This window comes from Sinohyriopsis cumingii, chromosome 13 (assembly GCF_028554795.1).
Source record: "Sinohyriopsis cumingii isolate HCF-2022 chromosome 13, ASM2855479v2, whole genome shotgun sequence".
Classification (NCBI taxonomy): domain Eukaryota; kingdom Metazoa; phylum Mollusca; class Bivalvia; order Unionida; family Unionidae; genus Sinohyriopsis; species Sinohyriopsis cumingii.
The window spans coordinates 10763622-10782932 of NC_142973.1; the positions used below are offsets into that span (position 1 = coordinate 10763622).

The 19311-nt window shown below is 34.0% G+C and overlaps 1 protein-coding gene across 2 annotated transcripts in view; it reads right to left on the reverse strand.

Annotated features, from left to right (window-relative positions):
• Positions 1-19311, reverse strand: part of LOC149784934 (nuclear pore membrane glycoprotein 210-like) — a 260195-nt gene that overhangs the window by 189026 nt on the left and 51858 nt on the right. For both annotated transcript variants that reach the window (XM_089978566.1, XM_089978565.1), the window contains exons 10-13: positions 17559-17699; positions 8244-8384; positions 6752-6904; positions 2211-2316 (exon numbers count right to left, since the gene is read on the reverse strand). In XM_089978566.1, coding sequence (XP_089834692.1) covers positions 2211-2316; positions 6752-6904; positions 8244-8384; positions 17559-17699 — 541 coding nt within the window. The remainder of the gene's footprint in view (positions 1-2210; positions 2317-6751; positions 6905-8243; positions 8385-17558; positions 17700-19311) is intronic.

The following is a 19311-nucleotide window of genomic DNA, read 5'->3' on the forward strand; positions in this document are numbered from 1 at the left end:
CAAACAAATTTGTAACAGTTGTTTTGACCAAAATATGCGTGCTGTCGCTATCAGCTCCAAACTAGAACAGACAGTTGAAACAAAGGACGCTGCACATGACAGCTGGGACTGTTTTGATTGGCTGGCATGTGATGTATTAATACATCTCATGCATGTTAATGCAGACTATTTGCAAGAATGGTAGTGAGTGGGTCACCTATTGCTGTGCATAAACTATGCTTAAGTAAGCACTTAAGCGACAATGAAAGAAGAGCAATCTGGCTTTGCCCTTTTTATTGTCAGAGTCTCTTACGCAGACTGGGTACAACGTTTTGTCATCATAATCACTGTTCCTGTCAGTTGCAATAATAAACGTCCCAATTTTTATAGCTAATGCAATTTTAAGCGAATTATCTTCTGCTAAACACCTAACAATATTAGATGATTCTGTTCTTGTAGACGCATATTTTCTGCAATTCTGGAATCAGAAAACATCTGTTTGAACAAAGGACCAATGTAGTCTTCTACTGCTAGGGGTAGTCCGTGTTCTATTAAGAACTCGGTAAATAATGCCTCTGCATTTATTAGTTGTTATAAAAAAGAAGTTACAAGTTACCTTAGTAATGGAATTTGTAAAATTAACTAATTCAAGGTTTCTTTGTTTTACCATCATGACCATTACTAAAGTCCTTTCCACACAGCCTGCATTGGGCATGAAGCTGCCCTAGAATGGAACGCTGTATTGTGTAATTCATGTATTCATCTCTGAATCGTTTTGTTGCGTCTATTTCTAATTTATCTGTGAAATTATTTGAAAAACATTTTTGCTCTAACACATGCATCTACCAGAATAAATCTGACTTGACTTTTAACATCAAATACCTACAGACTGGTTCTGTATCATATATGAAATAGAACAAAAAATCTGCAACAAATATTAAAAATTAGAAAACCAGTCTGTTCTCTCTTACCTAAGCCATATAGCTGCTATAAATAAAAACCGAGGTCAAAATTTTGAAAGTAAAACCAGTATGTTTCTTGGAAATAGGGCAACTGCTATAAACAGAACATAATATTGTTAAGAAAGTGCATTAATGGGATGTTAATAAAAAAAAGAAAACAAATTATTAATTTTTTGGGGAGGGGGACATACCGAAAACGTGTAATCTAAATACGTTTAAGTGTAAGGCGTAATTTAGGGAAGAAAAAGCGTAATGATTATGCCAAAAGCATAATGGTTGGCATGTATGCATACTGAAGAATTTCCAAATGTACTGCCAGAGTATTGTACACCAATTATTTATTATCAGTTGTTTACACGACATTGCAATGCCAGTTATTGGTGGGTGTTTTAGACAAATGGAACGGGATACAGGATTGGGTGTAACTTTGAGTATTTACTTAAATATAAAATAATTCAGACTGCAATAAAATGATGTTCAATGTTCAGTGTTCAAAAGTAGGGAAGTCCTATAAAAGGATTTTATTTTATTACAGATCATGCTAAATTTCTTTGTTCATTGTAAAGTCATATTAATTGAATAATTCCAATGAAACAGTTTGCACTGACTTGAAAGAAACTATCTTGCACTATAACCAGATTCAAAATACACAGATCAATTAAATTCTACAATGTTATGACCTGTATCAATAGACCACCTTTCTTGAGACAATCCCTAATGAAAGACTCTTCTTTGCTGGCATAAGGGCTGGTTCTCAAGACAGTATTTACTGTACTGTATAAGACAAATCTATGCTTAATCTGTGAATCTTATAATAATGATATAGGGAAATTTTTTAAAAAAATCATGCTCAACATATACACATAATTTTTTAAAATTAAAATCCAGTCACATGCAGAAGCAAATCAACCTTTTATAGGGACTGGCTATTGTGGAGTAATACATTTGCTCCTCACTGTGATGATCTCAGGTTAGATCCCACATCTGGAAGGCATAAGGGTAAGTGGTACCCATCTACAAATGGTGGTTTCCCAATGTTCTTTGGTTTCCTCCACCTCAGAGACCACCAATGCCAATATCTGCTCCACTGAGTGTTGTTATAAAATGTGGTTTATATTTACCTTGTTGAAGGTCCAATCTCGGCTGTAGTGACCCAAAACTTGTAGGAGGCAATGGCTCAAACACACATAACCAAACCAATACTGACCAATAGCAAATAAAAGCGTCAATACCAAAACAGTATAATTAAAATAACTACAGTGAAACTACCTTTATATTTGGCATACACAGCCAGAGGAAGTTCTAGGATGGTTCCCTTTGCTGCCTCCACCTTGGATGGCATAAATTCAATACCTGCAGGTGGCAGCACGTGTACCTGCAAAGAAAATAGTATAAAAAGTAATTAAGTTATGAGGCCATGTTCTCACCAACTGCTCCAATGATCTGAAATTATTCCAAGGGACAGAAATGGTCGTCTGCTTACTGATATCAGTTTGTATATTCAAGTTTTGTATTTGCAATAGTACATTAAAGGTAGATCTGCAAACTGAAACAGCCATTCACTGTCCATAAATTCTTGAAGACACAACTATCTCCATTCTTACATGTATTCAAATAATTTTTAGAAATGAATTTAGGAAGTAAAGTATGTTTCTTTGATAATGTTATCCCAATTATATTCCATGAGTACACCGACTACCTTGAAATTTCAGAACTCCCAAGATAAAAAAATATATTTTCATCATCTTGTAACCTGTTCTGGCAGAGAAAGCAGCAAAAGTGGTCTCCCATTTTATTAAAGAACTGGTGCCAAATCCCATTAATTGAGAGTTACAACAAGAGTGGATGTGCATGCTCCAGCAGGGATGTAACAGTGGGTAGGGATTGTAACAGTGTGCACGTATTATTGCCAGACAAATATTATCAAAGAAACATTTTTACTCCTAAAATTCATTTCTTCTTTAAATATGTTACCCTTTAAGAGAACAGGTAAGAGATAGAGGAGATCCCATCCCCTTTCTGATCCTGGCTCATGTCTCCTAATTTATGCAATTCTGCTTCAAGTCACATGTGAGAATTTGGACTTTGGAATTTGCAAATGCTCAACAAATGGATATGGTTAAGTAAAAATGTTCAAACTCCCCAAACTTCTGTGGAAGTAGAGAAACCCACATCTTTAAAAAGCTGTACAGTGACCAGGGAAGGTTGCCTGCTGCACTGCTAAATGTAGGTGTCATCAGATCAAACTGAGAACTTCGGGGATGAAGAATCTCTGAGGTTCAAGAATATCATTGCCGATGTCGACCCATTTCAGCAAGGGAACAGTTTTACTTGAATGTTATGCTAGTGGTCATTACCCTAAACATGCCAGCTGATATGCATAAGAAATTCATTTGGTCTTGTGTCACTGCCTTGCAGGCTGAACAGATAACCCAAAAGATTCAAGCCTAAGTGGAAATACTACTGATTAATTCTTTAATAACAAGCAAGATCCGCCTCCAATGACAGAATACTACTGATTCATTCTTTAATAACAAGCAAGATCCGCCTCCAATGACTGAGAATACTACTGATTCATTCTTTAATAACAAGCAAGATCTGCCTCCAATGACTGAGAATACTACTGATTCGTTCTTTAATAACAAGCAAGATCTGCCTCCGATGACTGAGAATACTACTGATTCATTCTTTAATAACAAGCAAGATCTGCCTCCAATGAATGAGAATACTACTGATTCATTCTTTAATAACAAGCAAGTTCTGCCTCCAATGACTGAGAATACTACTCATTCATTCTTTAATAACAAGCAAGATCTGCCTCCAATGACTGAGAATACTACTGATTCATTCTTTAATAACAAGCAAGATCTGCCTCCAACGACTGAGAATACTATTGATTCATTCTTTAATAACAAGCAAGATCTGCCTCCAATGACTGAGAATACTACTGATTCATTCTTTAATAACAAGCAAGATCTGCCTCCGATGACTGAGAATACTACTGATTCATTCTTTAATAACAAGATCTGCCTCCGATGACTGAGAATACTACTGATTCATTCTTTAATAACAAGCAAGATCTGCCTCCAATGACTGAGAATACTACTGATTCATTCTTTAATAACAAGCAAGATCTGCCTCCGATGACTGAGAATACTACTGTTTCATTCTTTAATAACAAGCAAGATCTGCCTCCAATGACTGAGAATACTACTGATTCATTTTTTAATAACAAGCAAGATCTGCCTCCGATGACTGAGTTGATCTTCAGACCACTTTGTAGAGCCTTTCTGACTCACTTTTTGTACAAGACCTGCTTCCTAGTCACTCTTGCCACAGCAGGCACAGTCAGTGAAAGTTACGCCTTATTCATTGACTTTAACTATCTGCAGTTCTGCCATGATAGTTCAATTTCGGCTTCGATGGCCTCTCCTCCTGGTCACAGGAAAACAATCTTTTGTCATGCAACTGCTGCCTTCTGTTGAACCTTCATCTTAAGGGAATCTGTAGGACTCTGGTAAGGGCATTGAAGTTGATGAAGACCAACTCAGTCATCAGAGGCAGATCTTGCTTGAAAACCCATCGCATATTCCATTTCATACATCAGTCGAGAAAAGTCTATATTGGATAGAAAATCAGAAAAGTATTTGTTCTGGCCCATGTCCTCTCTTCCATGAATGCAAAATGTGTCTGAAACCACGGAATAGTAGCTCCTGCCTGGAACTAACAACATATTATCCAAGAGTATTGGAAGCTATCTATGGTATCTTGGTTTTTGTTGAGAGGGGAGCAGCACTCAGATTCCCTATATTTCTGCCAGACTTTGGGAATACGAATTGGGGGAAAAGTCATATGCATTGAGACTGTTCCAATTTGGGAATATGAATAGTAGGAAAGACATATGCATCAATATTTCCAGTTCAGATAAAAAGCATGAATAGATCAGGCATTAAATCTTGGACCTTCAGGACAAACTCAAGAGCTCCATCTCATTACAGAAAGGTTCACAAGAGTTAAATCCTGTGTGGGAAGATTTAACTGAAGGTCATGGGATGAATGGACCATTCTGTGTGAATTGACTGATTCCATCAAGACACAGAAGTCCATTAAGATGTTTACTATGTCTTGGATATGGTGGACTTGCAGATTTGTGGCAGAAACCAGATGACAGAAGACTTCTTCCACTTATACACAGAAGAGCAAGTCTTCCCAAGACATTGTCAGTTTGAGGAAGAAACATGGTTCCTGTCAGCATTTTTCTCAACTTGGAAGAGTGTCAAGCAAACCTAAGTAATAGTAGCAATCACTGAGCTGGCAAAGCAGGTTGATGAGGGTGATGAATGGGACTGGGAGTCTATCTCTCTTGGGCATGGTGGTCACCAGGTATTCACTCAGAATATCAAAGAACTGAAATAATTACAATGTTTGGAAAGTCACCCTAGGTGGTACTGGGTTGTGATGGAGCCTGGACTTTTGACAGACCTTTCTGGTGTCAGTCTGTATGAAAAAGAAATGTGATTCTTTGTGGCATCATTATAAAACAGAATGATATCAATAATGTAACAAAGTTATCTAACACACAGTCTGATACTGAATTAATAAAAAAAGCACATAACACAGCTGGGTGAATATAGCTACTAACAACCAATGAATTATGGCAGGTGTAACAAATGTTACTTTTTGTCTCACTTCTGAGTCAACTGAACATCCTAAGAAATGTCTTTTTGCTTGGCAAAGGTCACTCTCTTTCGAAAAAGTAGTTTTTTAAGTGATGAAAGAACATATATGTCATCATAATGTAATGATGAAATATACTGATAAACAAGAACATATATGTCATCATAATGTAATGATGAAATATACTGATAAACAAGAACATCTATGTCATCATAATGTAATGATGAAATATACTGATAAACAAGAACATATATGTCATCTTAATGTAATGATGAAATATACTGATAAACAAGAACATATATGTCATCATAATGTAATGATGAAATATACTGATAAACAAGAACAGTTTCAATTTCTCACCATCACAGCAATATTTATACATCACCATCCTCAGCAGTGGCCAAATATCCAATTAAAATGTTTTGCAATGACTGCATAAATAATTTTTTGTTGGAAAAAAAAGAAGTGGGAAAACATTACCCAGGATTAGAAGTGAAATTTTATTAAAACATTTGGGTTTTGTTTTCTATTTTTAAAAATTTGTTCAGGTTCAAGACAAAAGAAAGTTGCAAAATTATCTCCACAGTGTGCATAACATTAAAAATCTGATGAAAAATATGCTTTGAAATTGAAGCAAACTGACTTCAAACTGTGCAAGGACTGTTGATGATCCGACACAACTGTTATCTCCATTCTCACTTACAATATTCCATTATAGGTGTATCAAACGAATTATATAATCAAATGACCCAATGTATTTAATTTGTATAATTCACATGTTTTCTCAACCGCTAGGTTAGTCTAAAGAAAAACTGTGCTAAAAAATATTTTCTTATTGGGTCAGAGTAAAACATTTTCTTCAGTTTTTTTGGCGCATTTAGGTTTCTAAGGTCAAAATTAAATTTTAGATTTTTTAGGTTCACTTCTAACCCTGATTACCTTACTTGAAATTTATATTATCTTTTTAATCTTCTATGAAATAATACCCATTTTGCAGAGTTATCACCAAGTTCAGTGAGTTTGTACAAAGTTGTTGTTGTTTTGTGTTTATCACCATTTCTCAGCACAAGATTTACTTGAAGAATGAGTTACAAAAGAGACAAATGAAAAAAAAAAGAAAAAAAAACATTTACCACAGCCTGCCCTTTATGTAGAGAATTTCTTTGGTCTGCAACTGTAATGATAGCAGTCCCTGTGTGAGATGTGGTTATCTCCCCTCGCTTATTTACTGTGGTAATAAGGTTATCATCAGAACTCCATGCATAATCTCCACTTCCTCCAGTTGCCTGCAATGAAAATTTTGATACTTAAATGATTACTGAGCTCTCCATTGTCCTGGTCCTTTCAGTGCATAAATTAAACTGTATTGAAAAGTGGTCCAGTGCTTCTTGAAAAGTGGTTGCAAACAGATTGTTCTAATTGTTTTGATCGCAGATCATCAATAACTGTATAAACTAAAAGGCTCTGATGAAAGAATGCTGTCAAATTGTTTATCATCAGTAATATTTGCAAAGTTGTTAAAGAATTGGGCATTTATGACAACAGGCAAGTGTGTTTCAAATGCATAGCACTAACATTTATACCAACTGAAAGGACCTGATGTCACAATGATTTGTCTCAAAGAATAAAGCACATTTTTAATGTTTGCATGTACACATCAAATAAATGTTCAATATGTGTCCACCTGCTCAGAAAAACACCCATTTGATGCCAAACACACACCTGCAAGCGAGTTTCGAGTCAGCTAAGCTTTACATGTTCCCTCTAACAGATGTAACTGGCCAAATTTGAAATAGATTTAAATAAACTTTAGAAATGAATTATGCTGAAAACTCTTTTAATTTTGTTTTCTTGTATTGCCAACTTGTTTAATCCTTCATTTATTTGCATATAGTTTATATTTTTCCATCAGCTTTTCTAAAGCCTAAATGATTCCAGACATAACTGTTTCCTTTCCAAATAAAATCACGATTCAATTTTGGCCATGACAACGTGATAAATACAAGTACTAATTGTATAACCAATATGTACTGGATGTACTCATGTATTTTTACCTGTCTGAATTTGATATGACACAATGCAGTACACAAATCTGACTCGTAATTTTGGAAATGTCATGGACATATCGAACCCCGACATATGTCATTAATATATCAAAAGAGATGAGCTGCAAGTGCATAAGTACTCATCTGAAAGTCTCTGAACTAAAACGTGCTTGCCCCAGATCACGATGATATAAGTATATATGCCATTGCTTGATCAAAGCTGTATCAGAAATATGGTCTCCATAGTAACAAGGTAACTGCCAATCAGATACATGCTCATCTAATTATTATATTATGTTTTCTCTTGATACTGAAATCATTCAAAGTCTTGACGATGTGATCATATATTCCATGTTTGAGCAAAACGGGATCAAATATATGACTTCCACATTACTAACCAGTTCAGCCAATCAGATGCAAGATCACTTCATTAATACGATTGAATCTCACTTAATATTACGCCCATATAAGACCTTGTCGATATAAGCCCATATTTTCAAGTCTAAACAAAGTCACAATAGAAACAAGCTCATCCAGTCATTTGCAAATAGATCAATACACAAATATCAATGAACTATACCTGTAACTGGTAATGATGGGCAGTCTTTGTCACGGGATCCCAAGGCAAAAAGAGAAGATCAGGCTGGACTTCGATTGGATCAAAAATCTCTACAAATTGTGTCTGCTTGATGGAAGGTGCTATGGGATACTCAGAATCATCCTGTTTAAAAAGTGTCAATGTAATTAATTTGAGATAAAGTTAACTCAATGCAGCAAAACAAATAAATCTTTATCAGAACAGAATGTTGCCATGAAATAAATCCCAAAAGAATGCTCAAATCTTAAGGACTCTGTTACTTGGATTAAAAGATCTCATTTAGAAATTTCTTCAGACTATTTTACTTACACCCATTGGAAAATACTAGTATGAATATTGGCAATACAGTATACAATAGAATCTATCTGAATATGGATAATACACAAAAAAATCCATTCGAATATACTTGTATGAAAATAGATAATACATATACAATAGAATCCATCTGAATATACTTGTATGAATATAGATAATACATATACAATATAATCTATTTGAATACTTGTATGAATATGGATAATACAATATACAATAGAACCTATCTGAATATGGACAATACAGTATACAATAGAATCTATTTAATATGGATAATACAATATACAATAGAACCTATCTGAATATGGATAATACAGTATACAATAGAACCTATCTGAATATGGAGAATACAGTATACAATAGAATCTATTTAATATGGAGAATACAATGTACATTGGAATCTATCTGAATATGAATAATACAATATACAATAGAATCTATCTGAATATGGAGAATACAATATATAATAGAATCTATCTGAATATGGAAAATATACAATAGAATTCATTTGAATACACCTGTATGAATATGGATAATACCCATACAATAGAATCCATTTGAATAATGTATGAATATGGATAATATACAATAGAATTCATTTGAATACACTTGTATGAATATGGATAATACCCATACAATAGAATATATTTGAATAATGTATGAATATGGATAATAAACAACAGAATTCATCTGAATACACTTGTATGAATATGGATAATATACAATAGAATTCATTTGAATACACTTGTATGAATATGGATAATATACAATAGAATTCATCTGAATACACTTGTATGAATATGGATAATACCCATACAATAGAATCTATTTGAATAATGTATGAATATGGATAATAAACAACAGAATTCATCTGAATACACTTGTATGAATATGGATAATATACAATAGAATTCATCTGAATACACTTGTATGAATATGGATAATACCCAAACAATAGAATCTATTTGAATAATGTATGAATATACAATAGAATTCATCTGAATACACTTGTATGAATATGGATAGTACCCATACAATAGAATCTATTTGAGTAGACCCTTGTCTCTGATTGGCTGATCGCTAATCCAACTTAGTGTGCATGTCCACTGACCTGACCTTGAACTGACCCATATCATGGGTCCTGGCTGGACTCCATTGTTTGTGTAAACATCATTTAATTGCATTAAACACCTAACAGAATTCATTTGAATACACTTGTATGAATATGGATCATACCCATACAATAGAATGTGTGTGCTTTGGATCTTTAACGTAGCTTTAACAATTTTTCAGTCATATCACCACGATGACTGCAGTGTAGCAGTTTATAGCGATGTCCAGCACTGGGGCATCATGTTGCAGACATGTAGCATGATGTCCCACCCAGTCACATTATCCTGACACTAACCTCTTAATGCTGAGCGCCAAGTGAGGCAGCTGTTAGTACCATTTTTGTAAGTCTTTGGTATGACTCAGCCAGGGATCAAACCCATGACCTTCCTCATCCGAGGTGGACACTCTAACACCCATACAACAGAATCTATTCGAATAATGTATGAATATGGATAATATACAATAGAATTCATTTGAATACACTTGTATGAATATGGATAATACCACATATAATAGCATCTATCTGAATATGGATAATACAATAACAAAAGGGGGCCCCGAGTGGCCAAGTGGTCTAAAGCGCTCTCCGTTACGGATCACTGCCATCTCACCTCTGTCTGCATGGGTTCAAGTCTGGGATTCGGCCAATGTGGGTATGTGAGAAAGCTTGCCAGTAGCTTCTCGTGGGTCTGTGGTTATTCCCAGGGGTTTTCCCAGGTTCTTCCTCCACCATTAATACTGGCCGCCATGCATAGCCTATCATGTGCTGAGAAATGGCATTAAACCCAACAACAACAACAACAACAGCAATAACAAAAGAATTTATTTGTATATCAATTGTACAATATACCATCAAATCAATTTGAATGTAAGTAATATAATATATAACAGAATCGATCTGAATACTTGTATAAATATGGATAATACAATATACAATAAAATCTATTTGAAAGTATACTTGTTTGCAAATAGCCTGAAACCATGTTAAATGACAGTGCCAATTTATGAATGAATGCATCTTAATCTATGCATACTAACACAATTTTTCACAGAAGTTAATTAAATACATAGATATACTGTGAAGAAAGTAAGCAAAATTACATTCCAACTTGAAAGAATCACATGTCCATCAAAATGGACTTGCAGGTATTGGAAATTCTTTTGCCAATCATATATTACTGGGCATTTCCTATTAGGTGAAGTTTTCTAGGCAATCACTGTATAGTGTTTCTTACACAAAATACAAAATGCAAACATGGTTGTTGTAGGGTTTAACGCCATTTTTCACACGATAGGCTATACATGGTGGCCAGTATAAATGGTGGAGGAAAAACCCAGGAAAGAACCATCAACCCATGAGAAGCTACTGGCAAGCTTTCTCACATACCCACACTGGCCGAACCCGAGACTTGAACCCATGCAAAAAGAGGAGTGATAGCAATGATCCATAATGGTGAGCACTTTACACTAATAAATGTCCAAAACTATAATCAACTTTATACAGCAAGCCATAAATAAAATACCTTATGTATGGCGAGAATGTTATAACTACCTATATATTTGGTAGGTGAAATTAACTTGCAAAATTCTGTATCTATTGGCAAATGTTGTTTTAGCTTATTACTCTCACATTGCACCAACATGTCATGAACATATTTAAGGCTGCATATCTTGAGCTGAGATGCATCAGCTCAATTCACAAATATCTTTCAGTTGATACCACAAAAACACCTGTGTGTTTATTAGTACTTTCAAGACTGGTTTACTGTAATTCAATTCTGTCTGGTTCGTCTCAATAGCCCATTTCATGCAGACTTCGGTGAACTTCGTAATTTGCTCGGAATTTTGATCATGTGGCGGGTGGTCAGCTGACCATAATAGGTGGTGGGCAAAATATGGCTAACGCTTCAGAGTCAGCATCAACTTCTGTAACTACTTCAACATCGTTTATCGAGTTGAAAAATGCATATTCAACAGCGATGCTGCTGCAGATATTGACGAAATTTAATATTGGAACCATCCTGTCTTATTTTCTGGAAACCAGGGTGGATTTCAAACCCACACAAGAGAGTAGCTTTGAGCTGTTTACATCTGCACATGTACATGTAAGTAAGGAAACGGTGTCAAAGTAAACAAATTTAATCCTGGCAATCAAAGAGCAAGTTGTTCAAACTATTTCTGTGCATCCGAAACATCACTATAATAAAATGTGTATCATATGAGTTTATCAGATTTGTTTTTGAAAGTCTGTGGATAATTTACATATAAATTTCAATCATTTAGTTAATTTTATTTCTGAAATATTTCTAAACAACAATGGACGCCATTGTATTATGTATATGTACCCACCAGCATCTGATTGGCTGGAGTATAAAGTAACTCAGGAGGTTATTCGGATAATTACGGAGCAACTCGGTTAAATTCGGTATGAAATGGGCTATATCTACTCCAGAAACTTCAAAAGGTTCAAAACACTGCTGCTCGGATCATCCTTAGAGTACCACGATCAGAGCACACCTTACCCCCTGCTCTGTACCCTACAATGGCTATCCATTGGATCCAGAATCAAACACAAAATTTGTTCTCTGTGCTATGTTTCACTGATGGACTCCAGTAAAACATACCTATCCTACCTCACCCATGTGTACAAAACAGCAAGATACTTATACTCCTCTTCTGACAATCGTATACTCATTATTCCCACTACGAAAACGAAGTCATATGGACAACATTCTTTTGTATACCAAGGCCCAGCAACATGAAATGAATTGTACACTGAACTTAGACACAAAGAAACAGTGATCTCATTCAAGAATGCTCTTAAAACTCATCTATTTCGACTGCAAGAACAAACTTAAAGACCTAATAATGTTTCCTACCTTAAATATTTTCGGCATGTTTTATGTTTTCTAATTTCATGGTTTTTGTTTTTTGTAATCATATCATTATATGTTTTTTATGTTTTAGGTGTTGTCTAATGTTTTTAAACACCTAGAGCTTCTAAAGATTAGGCGCTATACAAAGTCCTCATTATTATTAGTAGTAGTAGTAGTAGTACTGTTACTACCGATACTGTGATCAGTGAGTCTGGGAATACAAAGAAACAATAACACTTCTCTATCTGTTTTAGTTGCAATTTTTATATATTGATTTGAATATAAAAAACTTCATTATCAATAATATTTACAAATGAATCATTTCCTTGTTTATAATGGTAGCATGATTAAAGCATGCATCCAATTTTTTATTTTTGTTCAGAAGGACTGAACAAGAACATATCAGAAACAACTATTTCATTTTTAGGGGATAGGCAGGATACTCGATGGTATAAATATCTGTGATCCATCATCCTATAAAAGAAATACCAGCAGTGCATGTCCTCAGGAGATAATAGTAACAAATCTTTACTTAAAGATGGCTAGCAAGCATGTATAAATTCTTGAAATTCTAGATCTGACCTTTTTGGTCCAAGTTCATTCACAATTCATGTATGTCTGACAGTTCTCACCTGTGTGTGTGTGTGTGTGTGTGTGTGTACACACACACACAATAAGTAATATAACTCAATGTTCTGGCATTTTTAGCTATAATAATAAATCAATTACAAATTTTAAAAAATGATATAAGTTAAAACGTTTGTGCATGATGTTTGTCAACCTTTCAATAAAAAAAATAAGATAATTTATAAAATAGTGAATAAATAATTTAATAAAAAACATGAACAACAAAATTCATAATAATGTTACTAAAGAATAATTTTATATTTTTTCTCATTTACTTGCTCTTTTCCAAATTATTATTATTATTATTATTATTATTATTATTATTCAATTTCTCTCAGATGCATTTAACATTTAAGTACAGAAGTAAAATTGTGACCAACAGGCTGGGGAATTTCACGTACCCCACATTTCATAAAACAAATGTGGACAATGATTGGTTTAGAACAGCTAATTTTAGAAAAGGATTTGGATTTTGTAACACAACTATGACAATAGTGAAGATGTATTTAACACATTTTATTTTGTGATAATTAATAATTTACATTTAAAACAACATATTATGTTAAGGGAATATAACATATTGCTGAAAGAAACCTGTGAAAGCATTTAACTAGAAGTTTGAAGTGAACTATCAAACAATTCTTAAGTTCAGACTATTTCAAATGTATATGCTTGCCTGTAACTTGGATTTTGGACATAAAAGAAATGGTTTCCTAAGAAACAGTTTGGCCATTGTAAAAAAACAAGATTTGCAGAATTCCAACAATACAAGTCTGCCATAGATTGGTTATAGAACTGAAGAATTCCACTGCTATCAAGTACAAGTCTACCACAGAACAGTTATAGAAATGAAGAACTTCACTGCAATTATATACAAGTCTACAACAGAAGGTTATTATAACTACAGAATTCTGTGGAAATTATATACATGTCTGACACAAATTGGATATACCAACTACAGAATTCTGCTGAAATCTGATACAAGTCGGAAACAGAATGGTAATACCAAATACTGAATTCCCCTTAAATTCAATATAAGTCTGCCATACAATGGTTATACTAACTGCGGAATTCCATTAAAATCTGACACAAGTCTTTCACAGAATGGTTATACCAACCCAAGAATTTGGTTAGAAACACGCGCACCATAAACAGTACATTTTCTCTTCAGTCCCATATTTAACAGACCTCTATGTAAATACTAACACTTTTGACTTTGGAGATTAATAACCAGTGGGTGTTATGATCTATATGTTTGTTTCAGGCAAGTAATCTTGAACCAAACTATTATTTTCTTACTGGACTTCCCATGACCTTGACTTCTAACCCATAAGTCAGCCACAACCTTTGGTAAAGGTACATGACCAAGAACTGACATTTCTGTGCAGAATCTGTTTTTCTTCTCTCATTCATTGACCCTGACCTTTCACTTGTTGTCCCCAAAATCAATAAGTTATATTTCATTACCCCAAATCCAAGCCATCTATAAAGACTGATCCTGGTCTATGATGTAAAACTAAAGTTATTATCTGGAAACCATTTTTTTCTCAGTCAGTGAAATTAATCTTTGACCATTTGACCCCAAAGGCAAATAGTGGAAAAGTAAAGTCATTATACAGAAACAAAAATGAATAAATATACATACAGAAAGACATCATAACATTATAAGGGAGCCACAGTAGCTAAACTGATAACACATTGGACTGATCATCCAAATGCCATATTCATTACCTGCCCAGGCAAAACAGGATCTGTTGCCTTAGCATGTCTTTACAAAAGGTACTTAGCTCCAATTACCATGGCATAATAAAAGTTAAAAGTTTCATTAAAGCCAACCAATAAACTATCATAACATCATATTTTCTGCATTTTAATTGTGTACTTAACATTAATATTGACGGAGGGGTTTAACAGCTTTTTTAATGAGCTATTGGCTATTTCATGCAGTGGAAATGGGAGCTAAGTGCCTTTCCCAAGGACACAAAGAGGCACCTGACCCAGGCTTGCCAAGGGAATTATGAACCCGAAACCCTTGGATTAAGAGTCTCATGCTCAACCAACTGAGCCACCATGGTCCCACAAACATTAAATTAAAAAGTGATTCAATTTAACAAAGAAAATTAAATTCTTTCAATTCTAATTACCTCACACAGCATACAAAAGACATATAATTCATCCTGTGAATAGATCAAAGTTTATTCTGCAATTTAAATATCTCTATACTCTTAACTCTTTTAAAATTAACAATGCCCTGAAAGTATATCCCAGGTAAGTTCATAATAAAGTGGTTAAAAAAGCAAACATACCAGCACTAAGGAAGTGTGAAAAGAAACACAAACTTCCCCAGAGAAAACTGCAACCAATTTCAAACTGTCAGTTATATTAGCAAGGCTCTGGCCAAACATATCATTAGCCACAATCAAATAATGCCAACCACCCGTACTGCTTATTTATTTCCAAAACAACTGTATTCGGACATCTATGTAGTTTTAACATATCACATGCATAAATTTATCCTATTTTGTAATTCTTTTGTCTCAGTTTGACAAAATATTCAGTAGGTTCAGGCTTTCAAATATTAAGTTGTTAATATGCCAATGCATAGGAGGCAGACCACATAAATCAAATGCTAAAACCAATTAAAACAGAGGAATATAACAAAGCCTTTGGACTAATTTGGAATAGGGCCTGGAAATTTAAGCTCAAACATTATAACAAAGGAAATGTTATATCCAAGAAAGTCAGACCTGCCAACCCTGACAAGTCCCCCTCAGTAAGGCAGTTTATTTTTTTCTGTAAGACTGACCAGTTTTCAGTAAGGAGTAACTAAATATCAATAACTGCTATTGTAAAGATGGAAAACATAATTAAAAGTTCAACGCATTGACAATAAACATTTTGTTCAACTGAAAAGTTTGTAAAGTAGGTGAAGACTTTATTTACCACTAGTACAGTTGCACAAACTCTAGTTCCAAACCCTATGAAGCTCAATGGCCTGTTGTTATCTCTCAACTTGACATAATTCTTGTAAATTCTTTTCCATTTCACATGACAATGGCAATCATATCTTGCACCACGAGTCATACTGAAATTGGCAAGTGATGTCCAATAAACATAATTGTGTCCTTTTTATTCTTCTGTGCTGATTATTAACACTTTTCTAGAAGCTTATTTTCCATTTCATCTTAATAATGCATTGCTTTCAGGATGCCATTTTTATAAATTTCAATAATCAACAGTTTGATCATGCAGACGCTTCGCATGAACAAACAGGTGCAGTTTAAAGCATCTGGGGTGCTGCTGTAAAGTTAGTCTGGTTCCCTGACTAATGACACTAATTCTAAGATGAAACCGGAATCCAAATAAAACATGGATGAACCAATTATCTGGATTTTGCAGCAATGATCATTTTACGTAGTTTTTTTGCTAGTATTCCATAACTCTGTGTTTTACGGGTAATTTTTGTAAGACTTACAGCAAAATCATAAGAGTTGGCAGGTCTGGAAAGTAATAAGCATTCATTAATGTATGCAGGAATAGAATATGATAATACATAGGAAAAGGATATGCTAAAACATAGGAACAGATGCTATTACACAGGAAGAGGATATGCTGATACATAGGAACAGATGTTAATACATAGGAACAGATGTTATTACACAGGAAGAGGGTATGATAATACATAGGTGGAGATGCTAATATATAGTAAGAGGTTGTGCTAAAACATAACAAGAGAATATGCTAATACATATGGAAAAAAGATAAGCTAATAAACACATAGAGGATATGCTAAAACATAGTAAAAGAATATGCTAATACACAGGAAGAGGCTACGCTAATAGACAAGAGGATATGCTAATAAACAAGAAAAGGATTTGCTAATATATAGAGCATATACTAATACAGAGGAATATGATATGCTAATGCACAGGAAGAGGATAAGCTGATACACAGGAATAGGATATGCTAATATAGAGGAATAGGATATGCCAATACAAATAAAGAGGATATGCTAATATACAGAAAGAGGATATGCTAATATACAGAAAGAGGATATGCTAATTCACAGGAAGAGAATATGCTAATACAGAGGAAGAGGATACACTAATACCTAGGGAGAAGGATTAGTGGGAAGTCAATTAATGGCTAAAATCAAGACTGAAAGAACATGGTAACTTAACAAATATAGGTACTAATAATATTTACCATAAAATACCTTTAAAGCCTATAAATGTGATAACTATTTCGATGGGAAAACATGGTATAAAATTGCCAACAGTTCAGCCAATATTTACACAAATGTGGTAAACTATAACAGATGTCCACTGATGTAAACAAACATAGTAGCTCTGTCCTGTATACTTACAAGTCTGATGATCTTGTCCAAGACTCCTTCTATATCGGTTTCTCCCTTCTTTAGGGTAAGAACATTATGATAGGTCCCATTACGTGAGGAAAACTTTACTTTGAAGTACTCTTTGGGAAACATAGCAGTAATAATAACATTCTGAAAGTAGATTCAAATAATACGTTAGAAATCTCTTTATAGGATACATATGCAATTGCCTACAGATATTAATTTTGACCAAAAGCTCAACCAAAGCCAACTATATATTTTTATAGATCATAGCTAATAGCATAACTATGAGAACATAAAAGTCATTAATGGACAATTTATACACATTCATATTTTGTCTAGTCTTGTTAATCTTTTGCTTTGATCCCCAAAGATATTGCCTGTGCAGATGTGTGCACATGATCAAGCATAAGGTCACACTTCTCAAACACCTTTCTAGATCAAGACTGGCAGCATAGGGATATAGACCATTCCTAATAAGATCAACATGAATATTAATGTATCATGAAAATGAGGCTAAGCTAGGCAGATCAAGTTGTCCAAGTAAAGATTGATGGAATAGCATCAGGTTTTAAGCAATATCTGTTGGGTGTCCATCTATAGTCATGTTGCTTAAAGTGTCTAGAACAGACAACTGTAATTATGACAATCTAACAAAAGAAAAAATAAACCATGAGGTAATTGCAATAATTAGTTGTCAAAAAAAACAAACAATTATTTCAGCACAGGCCACTGAAATTGTATCACTGTAGTAAATAAAAATACCAGAATATGCAAGAAAAAAGGAAGGAAAAAAATCATATATATATGTGCTTCCCTTTTTGGGGGATTCTCTGATATTAACTTATTACAATGACAGAATTTCAATGGCCTGTGATTTAAGTGTACATTTTCCCTTATGTTTACACACATCAGTATGTTTTATTAACAGTTTCATTAAATCTTATCCAGTCACATTCTCTCTCTCTCTCTCTCAATTTCATTCAACTTGTCCTCTCATCATTTTCATTGTACTGGTGCTATCTCTCTACTCTGTTGTGGTCATTTTCATTCTACTGTTTCTATTTATTTTTTCACCGAGATAATAAAGTTCACTTTTTCTGTAATTACTACTCATACATCAATTCATAATCTCTGATATAAATGTGCTGCGTGGAGGTACGCCCAGTTTTCAATGACCCCGTTTCGTGGAATGGGACTAGGGGTAAAAAAATTGAAACCTACAATTATAAAACACACATACATACACTCATTTGCTTCATCGACAGAACCTATTTTGTGTTTATTACATCATTCAGTTGCAAGAAAATACGAACACACCAACAATCATCCAGTTTCTTACATTAAAATTCGACCATAAATCCATAAATAACTTGTTTTTCTCATGTAGGCTTTCATACTAATTTTGAAATTAGGTTAAAATATTAACCAGGTCAAATGCACACATTCTCCTAGACATGTTCTTTAGAACCTGCAAAGAAATTTCTATGAGAGTGAACAATGAAAATCCAGTAAAAATAATTCTGAGCAGAAATCTGGAAAGGAATTATTTTATTCCAAGAGGACTTGTTATTTACTTTATTCAGTTGGATGGAAAGGCAAGAAGATTTTGAACAGTTCTTTAGTTTATGTTTCATTCAACTATTATCCTATATCATGATACACTATCAACATAGTAAATACAATACATCAATGATTTTACAATACATTTACTGTCAGCCTGTGTAAAGAATGAACAAACTAAGAATTAAAAAATCACCTA